At 40.4% G+C, this 20,000-nt stretch overlaps 1 protein-coding gene across 2 annotated transcripts in view; it reads right to left on the reverse strand.

Moving 5' to 3' along the window:
• Positions 1–19,632, reverse strand: part of LOC136446466 (organic cation transporter protein-like) — a 41,895-nt gene extending 22,263 nt beyond the window's left edge. Inside the window, exons 1-11 of one of the 2 annotated variants that reach the window (XM_066444842.1) lie at positions 19,238–19,632; positions 13,140–13,287; positions 12,678–12,781; positions 12,197–12,351; positions 9,843–10,011; positions 9,289–9,424; positions 7,810–7,889; positions 7,419–7,562; positions 7,137–7,222; positions 6,897–7,005; positions 6,462–6,671 (exon numbers count right to left, since the gene is read on the reverse strand). In XM_066444842.1, coding sequence (XP_066300939.1) covers positions 6,462–6,671; positions 6,897–7,005; positions 7,137–7,222; positions 7,419–7,562; positions 7,810–7,889; positions 9,289–9,424; positions 9,843–10,011; positions 12,197–12,351; positions 12,678–12,781; positions 13,140–13,287; positions 19,238–19,509 — 1,613 coding nt within the window. In that variant the 5' untranslated portion in view covers positions 19,510–19,632. Of the gene's footprint in view, positions 1–6,461; positions 6,672–6,896; positions 7,006–7,136; positions 7,223–7,418; positions 7,563–7,809; positions 7,890–9,288; positions 9,425–9,842; positions 10,012–12,196; positions 12,352–12,677; positions 12,782–13,139; positions 13,288–18,009; positions 18,119–19,237 lie in introns of those variants that run through there. The other variant, XM_066444843.1, reaches the window with a different exon arrangement.
• Between the last annotated feature and the right edge of the window lie 368 nt (positions 19,633–20,000).

Here is a 20,000-nt window from a genome sequence, read left to right on the forward strand (position 1 = left end):
ATTATAGACGAATTGCACCGGTCTAAAATTCAATCTCTTTATTGGAATTTTCAAACTTTACATTCAAACGATAGGGCACTTGGTGGGTATTTGAGGAAATGATACTGCCTTACTTTCTCATTCATGGTTATGAAGTAATAAGTGACCAAAGTTACGCCCCCCACCCACCCCATACTTGAAACATTATAGACGAATTGCACCGGTCTAAAATTCAATCTCTTTATTGAAATTTTCAAACTTTACATTCAAACGATGGGGCACTTGGTGGGTATTTGAGGAAATGATACTGCTTTACTTTCTCATTCATGGTTACGAAGTAATAGCTGACCAAAGTTACGACCCCCACCCACCCCATACTTAAAGCATTATAGACGAATTGCACCGGTCTAAAATTCAATCTCTTTATTGGAATTTTCAAACTTTACATTCAAACGATACTGCACTTGGGGGGTATTTAAGGAAATAATACTGCTTAACTTTCTCATTCATGGTTACGAAGTAATACCTGACCAAAGTTACGAACCCCACCCGCCCAATACTTAAAGCATTACAGTCCAATTGCACCGGTCTAAAATTCAAGCTCTGTATTGGAATTTTCAAACTTTACATTCAAACGATAGGGCACTTGGTGGGTATTTGAGGAAATGATACTGCTTTACTTTCTCATTCATGGTTACGAAGTAATAGCTGACCAAATTTACGCCCCAACCCACCCCATACTTAAAGCATTACAGTCCAATTGAGCCGGTCTAAAATTCAATCTCTTTATTGGAATTTTCAAACTTTACATTCAAACGATAGGGCACTTGATGTGTATTTGAGGAAATGATACTGCTTTACTTTCTCATTCATGGTTACGAAGTAATAGCTGACCAAAGTTACGAACCCCACCCACCCCATACTTAAAGCATTACAGTCCAATTGCACCGGTCTAAAATTCAATCTCTTTATTGGAATTTTCAAACTTTACATTCAAACGATAGGGCACTTGGTGGGTATTTGAGGAAATGATACTGCTTTACTTTCTCATTCATGGTTACGAAGTAATAGCTGACCAAAGTTACGACCCCCACCCACCCCATACTTAAAGCATTACAGTCCAATTGCACCGGTCTAAAATTCAATCTCTTTATTGGAATTTTCAAACTTTACATTCAAACGATAGGGCACTTGGTGGGTATTTGAGGGAATGATTCTGCTTTCCTTTCTCATTTATGGTTACGAAGTAATAGCTGACCAAAGTTACGCCCCCCACCCGCCCCATACTTAAAGCATTACAGTCCAATTGCACCGGTCTAAAATTCAATCTTTATTGGAATTTTTAAACTTTACATTCAAACGATAGGGCACTTGGTGGGTATTTGAGGAAATGATACTGCCTTACTTTCTCATTCATGGTTACGAAGTAATAGCTGACCAAAGCTACGCCCCCCACCCACTCCATACTTAAAGCATTATAGACGAATTGCACCGGTCGAAAATTCAATCTCTTTATTTGAATTTTCAAACTTTACAATCAAACGATAGGGCACATGGTGGGTATGTGAGGAAATGATACTGCTTTACTTTCTCATTCATGGTTACAAAGCAATAGCTGACCAAAGCTACGCCACTTACCCACCCCATACTTAAAGCATTATAGACGAATTGCACCGGTCTAAAATTCAATCTTTTTTTTAGAATTTTCAAACTTTACATTCAACCGATAGGGCACTTGGTGGGTATTTGAGGAAATGATACTGCTTTACTTTCTCATTCATGGTTACGAAGTAATAGCTGACCAAAGTTACGCCCCCCACCCACTCCATACTTAAAGCATTATAGACGAATTGCACTGGTCGAAAATTCAATCTCTTTATTGGAATTTTCAAACTTTACATTCAAACGATAGGGCACTTGGTGGGTATTTGAGGAAATGATACTGCTTTACTTTCTCATTCATGGTTACGAAGTAATAGCTGACCAAAGTTACGAACCCCACCCGCCCCATACTTAAAGCATTAGAGTCCAATTGCACCGGTCTAAAATTCAATCTCTTTATTGGAATTTTCAAACTTTACATTCAAACGATAGGGCACTTGGTGGGTATTTGAGGAAATGATACTGCTTTACTTTCTCATTCATGGTTACGAAGTAATAGCTAACCAAAGTCACGAAAATACTTAAAGCATTACAGTCCAATTCAGCCGGTCTAAAATTCAATCTCTTTATTGGAATTTTCAAACTTTACATTCAACCGATAGGGCACTTGGTGGGTATTTGAGGAAATGATACTGCTTTACTTTCTCATTCATGGTTACGAAGTAATAGCTGACCAAAGTTACGCCCCCCACCCACCCCATACTTAAAGCATTACAGTCCAATTGCACCGGTCTAAAATTCAATCTCTTTATTGGAATTTTCAAACTTTACATTCAAACGATAGGGCACTTGGTGGGTATTTGAGGAAATGATACTGCTTTCCTTTTCATTCATGGTTACGAAGTAATAGCTAACCAAAGTTACGAAAATACTTAAAGCATTACAGTCCAATTGAGCCGGTCTAAAATTCAATCTCTTTATTTGAATTTTCAAACTTTACATTCAAACGATAGGGCACTTGGTGGGTATTTGAGGAAATGATACTGCTTTACTTTCTCATTCATGGTTACGAAGCAATAGCTGACCAAAGTTACGAACCCAACCCGCCCAATACTGAAAGCATTACAGTCCAATTGCACCGGTCTAAAATTCAATCTCTTTATTGGAATTTTCAAACTTTACATTCAAACGATAGGGCACTTGGTGGGTATTTGAAGAAATGATACTGCTTTACTTTCTCATTCATGGTTACGAAGTAATAGCTGACCAAAGTAACGCCCCCCATCCACCCCATACTTAAAGCATTATAGACGAATTGCGCCGGTCTAAAATTCAATCTCTTTATTGGAATTTTCAAACTTTACATTCAAACGATAGGGCACTTGGTGGGTATTTGAGGAAATGATACTGCTTTACTTTCTCATTCATGGTTACGAAGTAATAGCTGACCAAAGTTACGCCCCCACCCACCCCATACTTACAGCATTATAGACGAATTGCACCGGTCTAAAATTCAATCTCTTTATTGGAATTTTCAAACTTTACATTCAAACGATAGGGCACTTGGTGGGTATTTGAGGAAATGATACTGCCTTACTTTCTCATTCATGGTTACGAAGTAATAAGTGACCAAAGTTACGCCCCCCACCCACCCCATACTTGAAACATTATAGACGAATTGCACCGGTCTAAAATTCAATCTCTTTATTGAAATTTTCAAACTTTACATTCAAACGATGGGGCACTTGGTGGGTATTTGAGGAAATGATACTGCTTTACTTTCTCATTCATGGTTACGAAGTAATAGCTGACCAAAGTTACGAACCCCACCCGCCCCATACTTAAAGCATTAGAGTCCAATTGCACCGGTCTAAAATTCAATCTCTTTATTGGAATTTTCAAACTTTACATTCAAACGATAGGGCACTTGGTGGGTATTTGAGGAAATGATACTGCTTTACTTTCTCATTCATGGTTACGAAGTAATAGCTAACCAAAGTCACGAAAATACTTAAAGCATTACAGTCCAATTCAGCCGGTCTAAAATTCAATCTCTTTATTGGAATTTTCAAACTTTACATTCAACCGATAGGGCACTTGGTGGGTATTTGAGGAAATGATACTGCTTTACTTTCTCATTCATGGTTACGAAGTAATAGCTGACCAAAGTTACGCCCCCCACCCACCCCATACTTAAAGCATTACAGTCCAATTGCACCGGTCTAAAATTCAATCTCTTTATTGGAATTTTCAAACTTTACATTCAAACGATAGGGCACTTGGTGGGTATTTGAGGAAATGATACTGCTTTCCTTTTCATTCATGGTTACGAAGTAATAGCTAACCAAAGTTACGAAAATACTTAAAGCATTACAGTCCAATTGAGCCGGTCTAAAATTCAATCTCTTTATTTGAATTTTCAAACTTTACATTCAAACGATAGGGCACTTGGTGGGTATTTGAGGAAATGATACTGCTTTACTTTCTCATTCATGGTTACGAAGCAATAGCTGACCAAAGTTACGAACCCAACCCGCCCAATACTGAAAGCATTACAGTCCAATTGCACCGGTCTAAAATTCAATCTCTTTATTGGAATTTTCAAACTTTACATTCAAACGATAGGGCACTTGGTGGGTATTTGAAGAAATGATACTGCTTTACTTTCTCATTCATGGTTACGAAGTAATAGCTGACCAAAGTAACGCCCCCCATCCACCCCATACTTAAAGCATTATAGACGAATTGCGCCGGTCTAAAATTCAATCTCTTTATTGGAATTTTCAAACTTTACATTCAAACGATAGGGCACTTGGTGGGTATTTGAGGAAATGATACTGCTTTACTTTCTCATTCATGGTTACGAAGTAATAGCTGACCAAAGTTACGCCCCCACCCACCCCATACTTACAGCATTATAGACGAATTGCACCGGTCTAAAATTCAATCTCTTTATTGGAATTTTCAAACTTTACATTCAAACGATAGGGCACTTGGTGGGTATTTGAGGAAATGATACTGCCTTACTTTCTCATTCATGGTTACGAAGTAATAAGTGACCAAAGTTACGCCCCCCACCCACCCCATACTTGAAACATTATAGACGAATTGCACCGGTCTAAAATTCAATCTCTTTATTGAAATTTTCAAACTTTACATTCAAACGATGGGGCACTTGGTGGGTATTTGAGGAAATGATACTGCTTTACTTTCTCATTCATGGTTACGAAGTAATAGCTGACCAAAGTTACGACCCCCACCCACCCCATACTTAAAGCATTATAGACGAATTGCACCGGTCTAAAATTCAATCTCTTTATTGGAATTTTCAAACTTTACATTCAAACGATACTGCACTTGGGGGGTATTTAAGGAAATAATACTGCTTAACTTTCTCATTCATGGTTACGAAGTAATACCTGACCAAAGTTACGAACCCCACCCGCCCCATACTTAAAGCATTACAGTCCAATTGCACCGGTCTAAAATTCAAGCTCTGTATTGGAATTTTCAAACTTTACATTCAAACGATAGGGCACTTGGTGGGTATTTGAGGAAATGATACTGCTTTACTTTCTCATTCATGGTTACGAAGTAATAGCTGACCAAATTTACGCCCCCACCCACCCCATACTTAAAGCATTACAGTCCAATTGAGCCGGTCTAAAATTCAATCTCTTTATTGGAATTTTCAAACTTTACATTCAAACGATAGGGCACTTGATGTGTATTTGAGGAAATGATACTGCTTTACTTTCTCATTCATGGTTACGAAGTAATAGCTGACCAAAGTTACGAACCCCACCCACCCCATACTTAAAGCATTACAGTCCAATTGCACCGGTCTAAAATTCAATCTCTTTATTGGAATTTTCAAACTTTACATTCAAACGATAGGGCACTTGGTGGGTATTTGAGGAAATGATACTGCTTTACTTTCTCATTCATGGTTACGAAGTAATAGCTGACCAAAGTTACGACCCCCACCCACCCCATACTTAAAGCATTACAGTCCAATTGCACCGGTCTAAAATTCAATCTCTTTATTGGAATTTTCAAACTTTACATTCAAACGATAGGGCACTTGGTGGGTATTTGAGGGAATGATTCTGCTTTCCTTTCTCATTTATGGTTACGAAGTAATAGCTGACCAAAGTTACGCCCCCCACCCGCCCCATACTTAAAGCATTACAGTCCAATTGCACCGGTCTAAAATTCAATCTTTATTGGAATTTTTAAACTTTACATTCAAACGATAGGGCACTTGGTGGGTATTTGAGGAAATGATACTGCTTTACTTTCTCATTCATGGTTACGAAGTAATAGCTGACCAAAGTTACGAACCCCACCCACCCCATACTTAAAGCATTACAGTCCAATTGCACCGGTCTAAAATTCAATCTTTATTGGAATTTTTAAACTTTACATTCAAACGATAGGGCACTTGGTGGGTATTTGAGGAAATGATACTGCTTTACTTTCTCATTAATGGTTACGAAGTAATAGCTGACCAAAGTTACGCCCCCACCCACCCCATACTTAAAGCATTACAGTCCAATTGCACCGGTCTAAAATTCAATCTCTTTATTGGAATTTTCAAACTTTATCTTCTGATACAAGTACCGTGTACCCATCATGCCTGTGTTAGAAAAGCCGGAGTTAGCTCACTGCCTCAGACACAATCATATTCAAGTAAAGCATGTTCAGGATCAGCATGACAGTTAGTAAATTACGTTACGAATAAGGTTAAAGCGATCTCCAACTCAAGAAATTAGACTCGCCGGAATTTTCGATCCAGTCATTCTTCACCATCATAATCATTTCTGGCGAGTTTGTTCTAAGTACCCCCCGCTACAAGACCTTTAAAAACTAATCCTTACTTTCCAAAGTTCTCCCCCTCTTCAAGTGTCTCGGGAAGAGCGGCCCCTAGCGTTTCAGGCAGGATCATCACGCACAAGCCTCCAAGAATGGAGAGTCCGCCGAAGATTAGGAAAGGCAGGGGTTGCCAGAGTTTGTTGGTAAGGACAACGAACGGCGAGATGACACCTCCGAGTCGAGCAAACATGGAGCCGGCCCCCACTCCGACATTTCTGAGGGAAACAATATTGATACTGAATTGTCTTGAAATATGGTATCTAACTATTGACTGTCGACATTAATCTACTCAAATATACACAGAGAAGTACATGTAGGTAAACAGTGACCTCCAAGTATTTGTATAATTAGGAAAGCTACCCATTCACGTTGTCGAGAAGAAAAGGCGGACAGGTATCTGAGTGAAAATATGCAAAAAAACGCTAGGCAGCGCTGTTCACCTGATAGCTGTTGGGTTTAGTTCTGCAGACAACAGAAAGACGATGTTAAACCCCGCGCTGATCGCTGCCTTCCCTATCATCGCCAGCGTGACAGACAAGGGAGCGAGGTCTGGACGGAAACAAATTAGCCAAAATATCTATGATATTGTGCGGGCAACTTGAATCATAGCAATCCTGCAGAAGAAATTTCCAAAAAGTTCGGGAAACGAACAATTGTGCATGGTGTGAAAATGTACTCACGGTCAGCGACGTAAGGGGGCGCTAGATACGGTGCCACAATGCAAGCTACTCCAGACAGAATCATGAAACCCGTGTGGCATTTGATTCTGGAAAGAAATAACCAAATCATAGAGTTACTCATTTTGCTTTTATAAAGTTCATACCGGACGTAGAATATGGTTATAAGCGTCAGAGTAGTTTTATGTTACAAAGGCGAATGAACAGAATGTAGTAGCATCGGCCACTTTCCATGCAACGCTAATAAGCAAAAGATATGATCAAAATACATGTACACATGCGCACCTTCCTATGATGTCCAGGAGCCACCATGACAGATAGTAGGCGGGGATCTCCACAGCTCCGCTGATGAAGAAGTTCAGGTAGATGTTCCCAGCAAGGGAACCCGTGTTCAGGGATAGACCGTAGTACACCATGGAAACAACCATCCTAGAGAATTTCACCATTGTTTGAAATGAGCTGGACTCCAACTTTCAAAGCAAAGACTGCATTCTCATATATGTAGGGTGCTTCGGCTACACATGATCTTAAAAACTGTTTATCAAATATTCTAAACTCCTGTTTATTCAAGGAAGCTCAAATTTCAATTGTATATCATTATATACCCTCACATAGCACCGTATGATCTGAACTCTTTCAAGCTCTTCTAACATGTTGAGTACGTGGCAACACTTACCAGTTGTAGCAACAGACGATGTTCATGAGTCGCAGGTGGGGGGTGCGAATCAGGTCGATGGCGGTGTATAGATTGTCGTCCTTTTGGGAAACAAAGTTACATTTCTTTACCTCTATATAATGCGGTATTATCCCTTGCCATTTTGCAACATTTTCAGTCAATACCAACAAGTTTTGCGAGGATGCTTGTCTTTGCTTTGATCATTTGTGAGGATCTACTAGACGACAATGTACATAATGCATATTTGTTTATGAGTATTTGGTTGAACGATTTGCACGTTTCAAACCCGTGCGTACATGTTTGTGCGTCATTTCAATACATTTTGGCGACGCCTTAGGGGCGAGCCTAAAGGTATATATATTGTGTGCAGTTTGCAAGAATTCTAGGAATTGCAAAGGAATGTGAAAGTCCACGAGATAATGACTCAATAATGCCTGGATGGATTGTCTTCATATCTGGTAGGTTAGTAGGTCTTTGTGAGACCTTAAAATGATTCGATTTTGGGCCCCCTAGCAACTTTCTATGGTACTGAAGGGGAACTTTCGCTTTTCAAATCTCGTGTTCTGAACATGCTATGGTCATGATTTTTTAGTGGTGGATAGCGCTTTGTTGGGAAAATAGGTCCTGTAGACTTGGACCCCCCTAGCGGCTTTTTTTAACTGCAGGAACTGATTTTGTCTCAAACTTAGAAAAGAGAATAACGCAAGAAGGGGCTGACAGATCGTCCTGATTTTTGGTATGTAGATAGCTTAAATAATGATTTACATAATCATATGCCAATCATGCAAATCAATATCTAATTTGCATAATTAATGAGAAAAGTTTATAAATCAGCTACATTCCATTATAGAACTCTCAAACACATGGTATATGTAACGGAGAAAGAAATAGATATTGTTAGATATCAATAATGAAAATTAATACCTAATTTGCACAATTATTGACAAAATACTATAAATACATAGTGGTAAATGATGGGGATTTCATTCTTGCAACATTTGGAAGTTAAGTAAATGTGGCCACTATTACACATAAATTTTGCATATGAGGGCCTCATTTACATCATTTATAAGGAAATGGTACAATATCCTTTTTTGTGAAGACAAAACGTCTATACTGACAAGACTGCTATTTGGGTAGAGAAGGTGATCAACTGATACAATCTATGCAAGTGAGGTCCTTATTTGCATGTGGGCTACAAAATGGAAATATTAACAGAGACCACCGTCGCCATGGTAACGTCTTTTTATGTTGCCAATCTTGTTCAGATAGTTTTGTCTTTTGGACTGGGAGGGTCTAAGATCAGTATGGATCTCTGACTACCCTGTTGTAATTGAAAAAAATCTTTTTGAAGGGTGTTTTGAAATGTATTCCCCTCAAGGATACCAACAATACGTTAAGTCTTTCTTCGTGTTTGCTTCAACATTAACCATGTTTTCTCTAGCCACATCAGTCAACAAAGCCTGTGCATACGAACACCTTCGTGTGTGCCTTCTCGTTCAACACGTCATCAGGTATGGTGACTTTGTTGACCTTTGCCGCCTTCAGTAGAATCTGTTTGGCCTCCTCATCACGACCACGTGACAGCAGCCATCTTGGAGACTCGATCACAAAACTGATGACACAAATTTACAAAATATGATTTAATTTCACAGTCAGCAAAGTAGAGAATAAAGTTATCAAAATCAGTCAATCGCCAAATGAACTAGTATGTTTTCGTGGTTGTAATTTCATGTATACAATAATACAGATCTGCCAAACATGTATGTCGTTAAGCCACACATATAAAAGAAGAAAGGAAGATGCTTAAATTCTGTCAGCTTTTGAGGCAAAGTAGGCACAACATCATTTTTGTATGTGTATTGCTGACTTGGTTATTGATTGTATGACACTAAGAAATTTGTTCCTAATATTCACTTTTTGTAACGTTACACCCATTTTAATGTGTATTTCTATACATAAGGAAAACGAAGCATATGATTTCGGAAAAATAGCTCTTAGATATTGTAATGTGATAAAGAAACTTAACGTACGGCCATGCGCAGAGCAGTGCGATGTTTGGGAGGGCCATGGCGAGTTGGAGTTGTCGCCAGTCCCGGATGCCCCACGCCATCAGAGCGAACAGCATGTAGCCGATGGCGAAGGAAATATGTGGCAGTGTTCCAGTCCATGTACGATCTTCCCGTCCGGTTAGCTCTGTACCTAAGGCCACAGCATGACATCCTTTGAAGACTCCAAAATTAATGCGCGCGGGCGAAAAAAAAAAACATGGGCAAAAAAAAAAACAAGATGCCCACATATTCAAACTTGAATGAAATAAATCATGTAAGAAGAATGGACGCGATACAAGATGGTATTACAACCAGCAAGTCTTTTATTACCTTCGTCAAGAAGGTTATTCGTTGATGCTTGTCTGTGTGTCTGTTAGTGAACAGAATAAGCCGAGAACGCCTGGATGGTTTGTTGTCGTAGTTGGTGTGTCGGTGTGTATGTGGTTTGCATAATTAACGAGAAAAGTGTAAAAAGGTGTTATATTGTATGCTAGAGCATTGTGTTCTGCCTGGGACGTGTTGCCGGTGTTGTTTCGAGGGGTCAAGGATAAGTGGTAGGGTTGCGTATTTGTCATGTGGGATGCAGGAAACTTAATAGTTGGGACAAATTGGCTTGTCACTCAAGCTGTCGGCAGTGGTATGAGAAAGCTAGCAGCAGAAAGTGGTGTGGAATTTGGTGGAAGCAGACCAAAATTGGATATACACTGCCTTACATCAGGAATTCGAAGAACAATCAGTAGTGGTGTGTCACAGCATGGGGATAGGACGGTGTTCAGGGTAGGTGGGTTAACCATGTTATATCTAGGAAGGAAGAGGTGATTATTAGTATACGTCATACTGTATGGTGTACATGGAGGTTGTACATGGAGTATGGATATGTATTGCTGAAGAAGTATTTGATGAAGGGTGGATGTAGTATATATAGATATCAACTATGCAAATGAAGACCTCATTTGCATAATTAATGAGAATATACTATAACTCAAGGTGGGCTTGATGGATGTTCATGATTTTTGGTATGTAGATAGCTTACGTGATGCTTTGTACGAGTGGATGATAATTATGCGAATCAGATTCTTATTTGCATAATTAATGAGGTAATTTTAAAAACCCGCTGTGTTCCATGATATGATTATCCAAATATGTGACATTTGTAACCGAGGAAGATAGGGATGTTGATAGATAGAAAATATGCAAATGTAGGCCTAATTTTCATAATTAATGAGAAACTACTTTAATTCCATACTAGTAAATAACGGACGACAATTTCATACTTGTGGCATGTGGAAGTTGTGTGAATGTGAACACCATTGAATCAATCATGCTAAAAAGGACCTCATATGCATAATTGATAAATGTTAGCATAACATTCTTTGTTAAGCTCATACTTTGGACAACTTATGCTATTTGGGTGAAAACGATCAACTGGTATGATTTATAATTGATGAGACACACTCCTAATACGTCAGTCATAGGTTAAAATCATTTGGCGAAGGTATGAGGTCGTAGAACTCTTGTTCCTGTATTTAATAAAACAGTAAGTAACACTGGTGTCAACATTAAAATCATTATCGATATTCGGGTTTGTATAGCACGTCAGGAATAGAGAAAGGACGCAGAGACAAGGCTTCCCGTACACTGGGAACGGGAGTCTCCTGAGGCAGACTGACTGACTATATGATGCTGGCTCTGCTCACTCCGTCTCGGAAAACAAGTCCTCTCCGATATTGCTGTCCTGACTGTCTGACAGCAATATCGTGCCTCAGAAAACCCCGTCTTTTTATTCTGTCTTCAACAGACAGACAGCTAGACAATGGTCTACTCAAACTGCATGACAAAAGTTACTTCATCTGACCCTGTTATCGGATTTGTTACTAGTAGTAGTTCGATTCACTTCATTAAAGAATTACTCATCCTAGCCCTAACCTTATCATGCGCTATAAGAATTGACGCTCAAGTCCCGTCACAAGGGTGTCCCAGAATGAGGTCATTGACCTCGTTGTACAGACCAGCTGTCCATGGACTAGATCACACTACTTTCAGGAAGGAGTTGTCGGACTGCAATGCTGCAGTACCTGCAAATACTCCAAGGGGAACCAACATTGCAAGGTTTCTTTTGGACCTCAATACCAAAATGCATGCAAATCATCATGCAGTTACAGGTGCAAACACACGTACGTAACCAAAAGCAATGTCCGTCGTAGGTGAACATCTTTCCCAGAGATGAATATACATTAGGCCTTACAATATCTTGATTTTATTGTAAAGATGCTGTCTCTAGTCTGATTTTACTGAAATGGTCTAAGAATGTCACCATTGCCACATGTAGTACTCACCTATGACGAATGCCGACAGAAAGACCCCTGACACCGAAGCACCGACAATAAATCGCATGATGACGAAAGTGATGTATTCTGGAGAAAAGGCTACCACGACCCCAAACACCAACATCAGCAACAGACTAATGAAAAGCGTCTTCTTTCTTCCGATTCTGCATTAATGAAATAAAATATAAATAATTAAAACAATAAAAACATAGTTATAATTTTTTCCTTTGTACTACCCATATCTGTCCAAGATTTAATGAATAGGTAGAAAATGGAACATTTTGTCATATTTGGCATTGCACGCCTTCCTGCTGTATCAACTTAATTTGATAGACCTTTCTGAAGAGACTGTCCTGGGGTGCCTGGGACGGGGAGACTGGGTTTTCTTGCTGCATCATACCAAGGAGGTTATATAACCTCCTTGATCATACGGTATGAATATTGTCAGCCACCCCCCATCCCCCTTCGGTTAACAAGGCTCGAAACTCACATGTCAGAAAGTTGTCCGAATCCGATGGCTCCAACCAGGACTCCCGCCATGTAAATAGACTGGGACAGGCTGTTCAGAGTGCTCTTGTCGCACACAAGATTGAACTGTGGATAAAGGGTCAAGACATGCAGTTTTTAAAACATGTTCTGGACAGATTTTAAAGTGTTCAGACTGTAGACAGTATTGCTGACAGTGAGAATATGGACACTACTAATTGTATCTATGCATACATTACAGCTATAGAATGTGGTATCGTTATAACAGCCAATGGAATTACAAGTAGTCCCTGTGCATGGAATATGTGACCAAAGAAAATGAATTAGACCTAAGACAAAATGTAGTTACAGTATTTTACAGTACTTCCGTTCACACAGTTCCATATTGCATTTATCAAAAGTATCAACTTGCAAATGGCACTTGGAAAATAACAGAAAGGTTTAGGATGTACGCTAAAGGACTTGCCTCCATGAAGATGCTACTTTTATACTGGCTAGTGTCATACCAGTAACCCCCATCACAGCCTTTTGTCGGTCTTGTGTCATTTCCGGTGATATTGAGGGCATCATAGGGGCAGGTCAAGTTGCCTAACTCATACGTTGTCACAGTGTACCTGTCGAAGAAATAGCATAATTGTTTTGTTGTTGCTGTTGTTGTTTTTAACACGATACCTTAAATACCAACGTTACCTAAAGGGACATATTGTGATCGGAACAGAAAACAAAATTCACTGTTTTTGGTTATGTTTCTACATCATTAGTTGAATCTACCTTATTACACTGCACAGCAATATTCATCACGTATGGATGCGACTTTGTAGTGTCGTGCGAATCTCTTGAAAAATTATATACGCAATAGACCGATCCCAAAGCCACGCCCCCTGTTCGATTTCGAACACCTCCATCAAAAACAGGGTTTGACGGACCAAACATGGCCGCCGCGGCTAGGTTGAAAATAATGCCACTGACTTCGGTTTAGCTTTTGTGGCACTGAAACCCTTTCAGAGCGGGCCAAATAAGAATGCTATGTCTTCGTTGTTGAAGGCTGTATCCACCGGGTAGAGTTGTTTAAGGAGGGGGTAGGTGTAGTTGCGGTGAGAGCGTAATGTTTTCGGTCAATGTTAAAGCGGTATGAGCCGCATAGCTTTCCCTTGTCGGTGGGCATCAGCGCCCAGTTTCTGACAAGCAGGCGATGCACGTGTAAAACAGGGTTCATATATCTGTGACAGGGTTCCCACTGTATTGACTGCATGCATAACAGCTGCATGGTATTTAGTAACTAAGAATTAAAATGCATCCTTTTACTTCCCTGTTCACTTTCAAGTCAACCAGTTTCACACACCAGTAACTGAAGATACAAAACTCTGCGCTAGCGGACTTTGTAGTAGTCAGCATGTGGTACAAGCTTCCTCTCCTTGAGTGCCCGATCTATTTTCTTTTTAAATTCGTTTTTGTTCTGAGCATGCATTCAACCAATACAGTAGAAAACCCGTCCCAGATATACGTACCCTGCTTTACACGTGCCATTTCTGCCCCGCCAACGCTATTTTTGACGGAGGTGGGCTGAATAGAACAGTGGATTCTATGGGTCTTCTATTCATTCGATATGGTGTTCGACAGGATCGGTCTATTCCAACCGCCACCTGACTTGTCCGCCATTTTGTCCAACATTCCGACGAACCACCGAACGCGCGATCGAACGCGCGACGTTCTGAAATTTGTTCACTTGTGGTGATTTTCCTGTGACGCTCGAACTCCGACCGAAACTGTCGATTCAGTTTTTTCTTAGCGTTCTACGCTGGCTTATTTGCATATTATAAAATGGGGGCCGATACATAATATGCAAATAAGCCAGATTTTGCGCGTTTTGCGTTTCCGTCGTTTATTAATGATGGGAATGCGACAAAATGATGGGAATATGTTGGAAATAAGTTACAAATTAGTCACAAATGTGAATCTGGCTGGGACCGAACCCTATGTCATACGGATAGTTATCACACGGTCCGGAACACCCGTATCAGTCCCAGGTATGACATAATTATCCTTATGTCATGCCTGGGCCTGATACGGGTGTTCCGGACCGTGTGATAACTATCCGGATCTCATAGGGTTCGGGAGTGTTATCACACAGGCTTCCATAGAATATTTCGAATGCATTTCGAGCTCGCCGGTTGCGCCGCCGTCGGAAATTCGAATACCGGATTCGGAGATTAGAATCAATGTTGTTGGGGTTTTGTGTTCGAGGACACAAAACTCCCTCAACTTCTGGCGCATCCCGCATTGAAATGTGTTTTTTTTCGGGTGGGTATGACCAAGGTATGACATAAATAAAATACAACACGTTGTATTCCGCATCACCCTCGGTCCCAGCCCTCCCGCGGGTCGGATCGCCCTCCGGCCTACGGCCGTCGGGCGGCCGTCGGGCGATCCGACCCGCGGTCGGGCTGGCACCTCGGGTGATACGGAATACCCCGTGTTGTATTCTATATGTATCACATGGGGGTTCTAAGTTGTATCACACGGGCTTTCATAGAATATTTAGAATGCCTAGTTGCGCCGCCGTCGAAAATTCGAATACCGGATTCGGAGGTTGGAATCAATGTTTTTTACAGTTTTTTGTTCGAGGACACAAAACTCCCTCAACTTCTGGCGCATTCCGCATTGAAATGTGTGTTTTCTCCGGTTGGTATGGCATAAATAAAATACAACACGGTGTATTCCGCATCACCCTCGGTCCCAGCCCTCCCGCGGGTCGGATACGGCCGTCGGGCGAATCCTACCCGAGGTCGGGCTGGTACCTCGGGTGATACGGAATACCCCGTGTTGTATTCTATATATACACGAGCATCGGGACATCAGAGCACAACAATCCCCGTGGTTAATCAATGGGCCCATAACGTTTCAGGTATTTCTGAACCGTTTCCATGCATCTAATTAAAAAAAAAGAAAACGAAAGACGTTGAGGTCCAGGTAAACGTCATTCACACCGCTTAGAATGATAGCTGATTTCTACAGCCATATTAGTATCCGAGTCATGAATATATCCATATTTAGAATTATAGATTTCCTAAATACACACATGTTCGTATATATAGTAAATGTACTGTACCTCCTCCTGTGTTTGTTTGTTTGTTTGTTTGTTTGAATGTTTATGTCTTTGCTGGTTCGTAGATTTTGCACACATGCTACGTCTGTATTCGTTGGGTAGGTAGGTGCGTGTTCATCCTAATAGAATGTATGATGGCAAGTTTTAGAGAATGGTAGATATCGACTTATGTTAAAAGGCCAAGGACAGGTTAAGCATGATTTATTCACTCACCAAACTAAGGTGAAATAAGAGGGAAGGGGGCTGTAATTGCTCTGTGGAATAGATTAATTGATATGCCTAATGACAGACTTACAAAACATGTACTTTTATGGGATCTCCCAAAACATGGCCCCTGGAGCAGAGAAGTTCACGAAATATTTTGTAAAGTTGAGCAAGAGCATATTTTCTCCAACAGACTGAGAGGTAACATAAAGCAAATAAAGGGTAAGCTCTTTGATTTGTACAAACAAGACTGGGCATCTAGAGTTTGGCTGAAGCCCCAACTAAGATCATACACACTGTTTAAAGATACTTACTGTACAGAAAATCATGTTACTATGTACTTCCCTAAACGCCAAAGATCCCCATGTGCACAGCTGCGCTCAGGAATTCTACCAATCTGTATGGAAACTGGACGCTACCAGGGAATTCCCGAGGAAAACAGAATTTGTAATTTTTGCAATCTAAACGAAGTAGAGAATGAGACACATTTTCTCTTCTACTGTCCTTTTTATGACAATCTTCGTGAAACTCTTTTTCGTAAAATGTTTGACTTTGCTCCTGAGGTCATCTGGGAAAGGGATGAAGTCAGAATTAAATAAATGTTTAAAGAGGGAGAAACTGAAATAGCAAACTTCATTCAAAAAGCCTGGGCAAAACGAAGAAGTCACATAATATATTCATAGTAACTGAAATCTACCATATCATGTAACTGTTTGTGCTTCTTTCTGTTATATTTTATTTAATTTACACATGCATGTACATAATGCTTCTGTATGTGAAATTCCTGTTTATTGGCATTCATGATTACCCAACATCCACCTCTTATATGTTATGTATTTGTTTATTTACTCCACCTTGTGTATATTCTGCTTTTAGTCGATTATGTTCATCTCTGTACTTCTGATGTTTTGTTTATGCAATTAACAGTATTAATGTATTATCAGCCCGCATGGGCCGGGCGCATAATGGCGCAAGACACGTTAATAAAGTTTTTATTCATTTCATTCATTCATTCAGTCTTAGGCTTTAAAAGTGTTCTCGACAACAGGAAAAAAAAGGCTGCGAGGCACCTGAAACAGTGACGAAGATGTTTCCAACAGACCTCTCCCTAAAACATTTTTCATTCTTGGATATTGAAGGTTTTTTTTTACACAACCAGGACTGTATCTCACCTGCTAACGTTTCGATGTCTATCAGACACCTTCCTCAGAGCTTTTGACTGGAGTACTGCTTCTGGCCGCTATAAGTAGCCGAAGTAGGTCGCGTTTTTTTTTTTAAATTTTGAACACAATCCCAAACGTTAGCAGGTGAGAGACATTACTGGTTGTGTAAAAAAAACTTCTATGTTCTACCAACCTGATGAAATTATTTTCGGATGTTTCTCATTCTTTCTTTCTTTTGACACAAACTTTGAATATGTAAACTCAATGTTCCAAACTTACCCGATGAAAAAACTTTGACATATTTTCGTGCTTGTTCAATAAGAGCGACTGACGGTACCTTCAAAACTATTGGTCTACTATGCTTAGACCCGCTGGTGGCAAATATATGCTCAAAGCCTGTTATATAATCTTACGACTTCGTCTAAGGAACTTGCAACGGTATGTGGTATACCGTATACTGTAAAACAGTGCTTTACTAACCATTCAAACAAAACAGTACCTTTTTTTTGTTAGCAAAGGTTTGAATATTGACCTTTCAATCACTCTAATCCAAGAGGCCTGCAATAGTTATTGACTTAGTGCAGAGAGCGGACTGTCTCCTTAGTTACTGTGACATGACGCTGAATAGACGCTTCAATAATTAACTCATGTTGCATAACAAACACAACAAAGGAGTAACGGCACCTTGTGACATTGTTGTATATGTATTGTGGATCTTTTCCACTGTAGACTGTGGATTGGTTGTGGCTTGTCCACCTGAGTGTGATCTAAGAATTAAATGTTTATAACAAACTTTACTGTATAACTAGACTAAATTCTGGGATATGGGAGATTCTTTATACACAACCAGGTATTGATCTCACCTGCTAACGTTTCGGTGTCTATCAGACACCTTCTTCAGAGCTTCTGACTGGAGTACTGCTTCTCACCGCTATAAGTAGCCGATGTAGGTGGCGCTTTTGCGGTGAGAACACTGTTCCAAATATGGCTAAGTTTGTATCCCCCCTCGTCTCGGTTCATCACCGGTGTTGTCTTCCTTATCCAGACCGCCTCATTAATCCACCGGGTGCGTCTGTTATCCTCTCTGTCGATGACATCTGGCCCCCTCCCAGTCAATGACGCAGTTGTGTCTGGCAATGTGGTCAGTGACTGCCGATTTCTTGTCTACTTGTTGTGCTTGTCTTTTCTGTGACCTTGTGTACTTAACATCTTCCATGCTGTCGGATTCCTTCTTGTGTTCTTCCAGTCCAGTTTTCCAGTATAAAGAATCTCCCATATCCTATTTTCTACCAACCTGATGAAATTATTTTCGGTAGACTAAATTCTGCTGAAAAGTATTGATACTCACAGTCACGTCCTCCTTATCTAAACAAGGGGCGGACCAGTGATACCGACTCGGTGTGCGTGAAACTGAAATCCCCAGGTGACTTGGTTCAACCTGTCTTTGCACTTCAGCTCGTCTTTCTATATCAAACTAATTAAACTTGAAGGTAAAACAACAAATGGTGTTGGGTCAAAATTAACCTCCAGACGTTCATACAACTATGCAAATTTCAATGTATCGTTGTCGAGGTTTGACGGCTATCCTCAACCAGATCTTATTTGATAGGATTTGCCAACACAGCAAGTAAGTTGTGACTCCACCTGCTTCTACCCAACTATGTAAATCATCTACGCATGTCTAGAAACGTATGCAGGAGTATTAGGCTTCCGTATACGTCACAAGATAACTACAACGTACACAGAACCCATCATCCCATCGGGTCTGAGGCTCTTCCTCATTGCTTGACAACAATGACATTGGCATAATGTGATGGCACGTGAGTACGTAAGGAGTGAACTAGATATGCGTAAGAGATATACATAGCAAAGACAGAAATAATGTACTGTATTCAAGATGGCGCCGGAAATCACATGACAATAGTACTACGCATGTACAGATCGTTGAACAGGAGAACAATTCATAACAGTGTGCATGTGCATATCACATCAGGATACATGTGTTTTGCGTGAGAAAACATGAAATGATTTTTTCATATATTTTCTTTCAGAGGTGCACACATGTGTGATGACTCCTTATTACATCCTTACCTTAAACATTGGCTGTATCTCCACGTTCCCCCTTCCGTAGACCGTTCCCAGGGTATTGAGTAGTTCCACGCACATTCGGTCTCATTCGGAAGTCGTTCGGCCGCTCGTAACTCCGGCACGGCGCAGTGGTAATCCACCTCGGCGTCAAGAAACGAGCTGCCCAGCTGATGGAACGGGCAGGTCAAGCATAGCGCCAAAACAACGTAATACGTGATCTTCTGATATTTACCATACGAACCAATGTATTGAAGCGAAGCATCGAAATTCACCATCTTCAAGTTTTTAGACGTTTACGGATGTCGAGTTTTCATTTGGCGGTTTTCTTCACCAACTGTGTGTATCTGCGAGCCCGCTGCTAGATTTAGTGCCGGACTAGTGAGAGTTGTTTTTAAACATTAACGAACTGGACATACAACTTGTCAAGCTATGGTAGAAAGTCCAACTTTACACAACGACCTTGTCAAGGCCTCCTTTCTAGGCAGCGACCGTTAAGCGACCAACTTTAAATTTGTTTGACCGTTGATTTCATATTTAGAATATGATGCCAGATGCATTAAATATGATATCAAAGACAACAAAACACAAAACGTTAAAAGATCATTCTTTATCGGTAAACATTTTTGAGCAATCTGTAAAATCTTTTGTCGCTCAGTGGTCGCAGCCTCCAGCGGAAAGGGGGCGGGGCATTAGCACTAATCACATGTTTCACGGCACGATAAGCTGGCATGACCTTTCTCGTTTGTCCTAACTCATAGCTGCTACA

The sequence above is a fragment of the Branchiostoma lanceolatum genome, chromosome 12 (genome assembly GCF_035083965.1).
Source record: "Branchiostoma lanceolatum isolate klBraLanc5 chromosome 12, klBraLanc5.hap2, whole genome shotgun sequence".
Taxonomy (NCBI): Eukaryota; Metazoa; Chordata; class Leptocardii; order Amphioxiformes; family Branchiostomatidae; genus Branchiostoma; species Branchiostoma lanceolatum.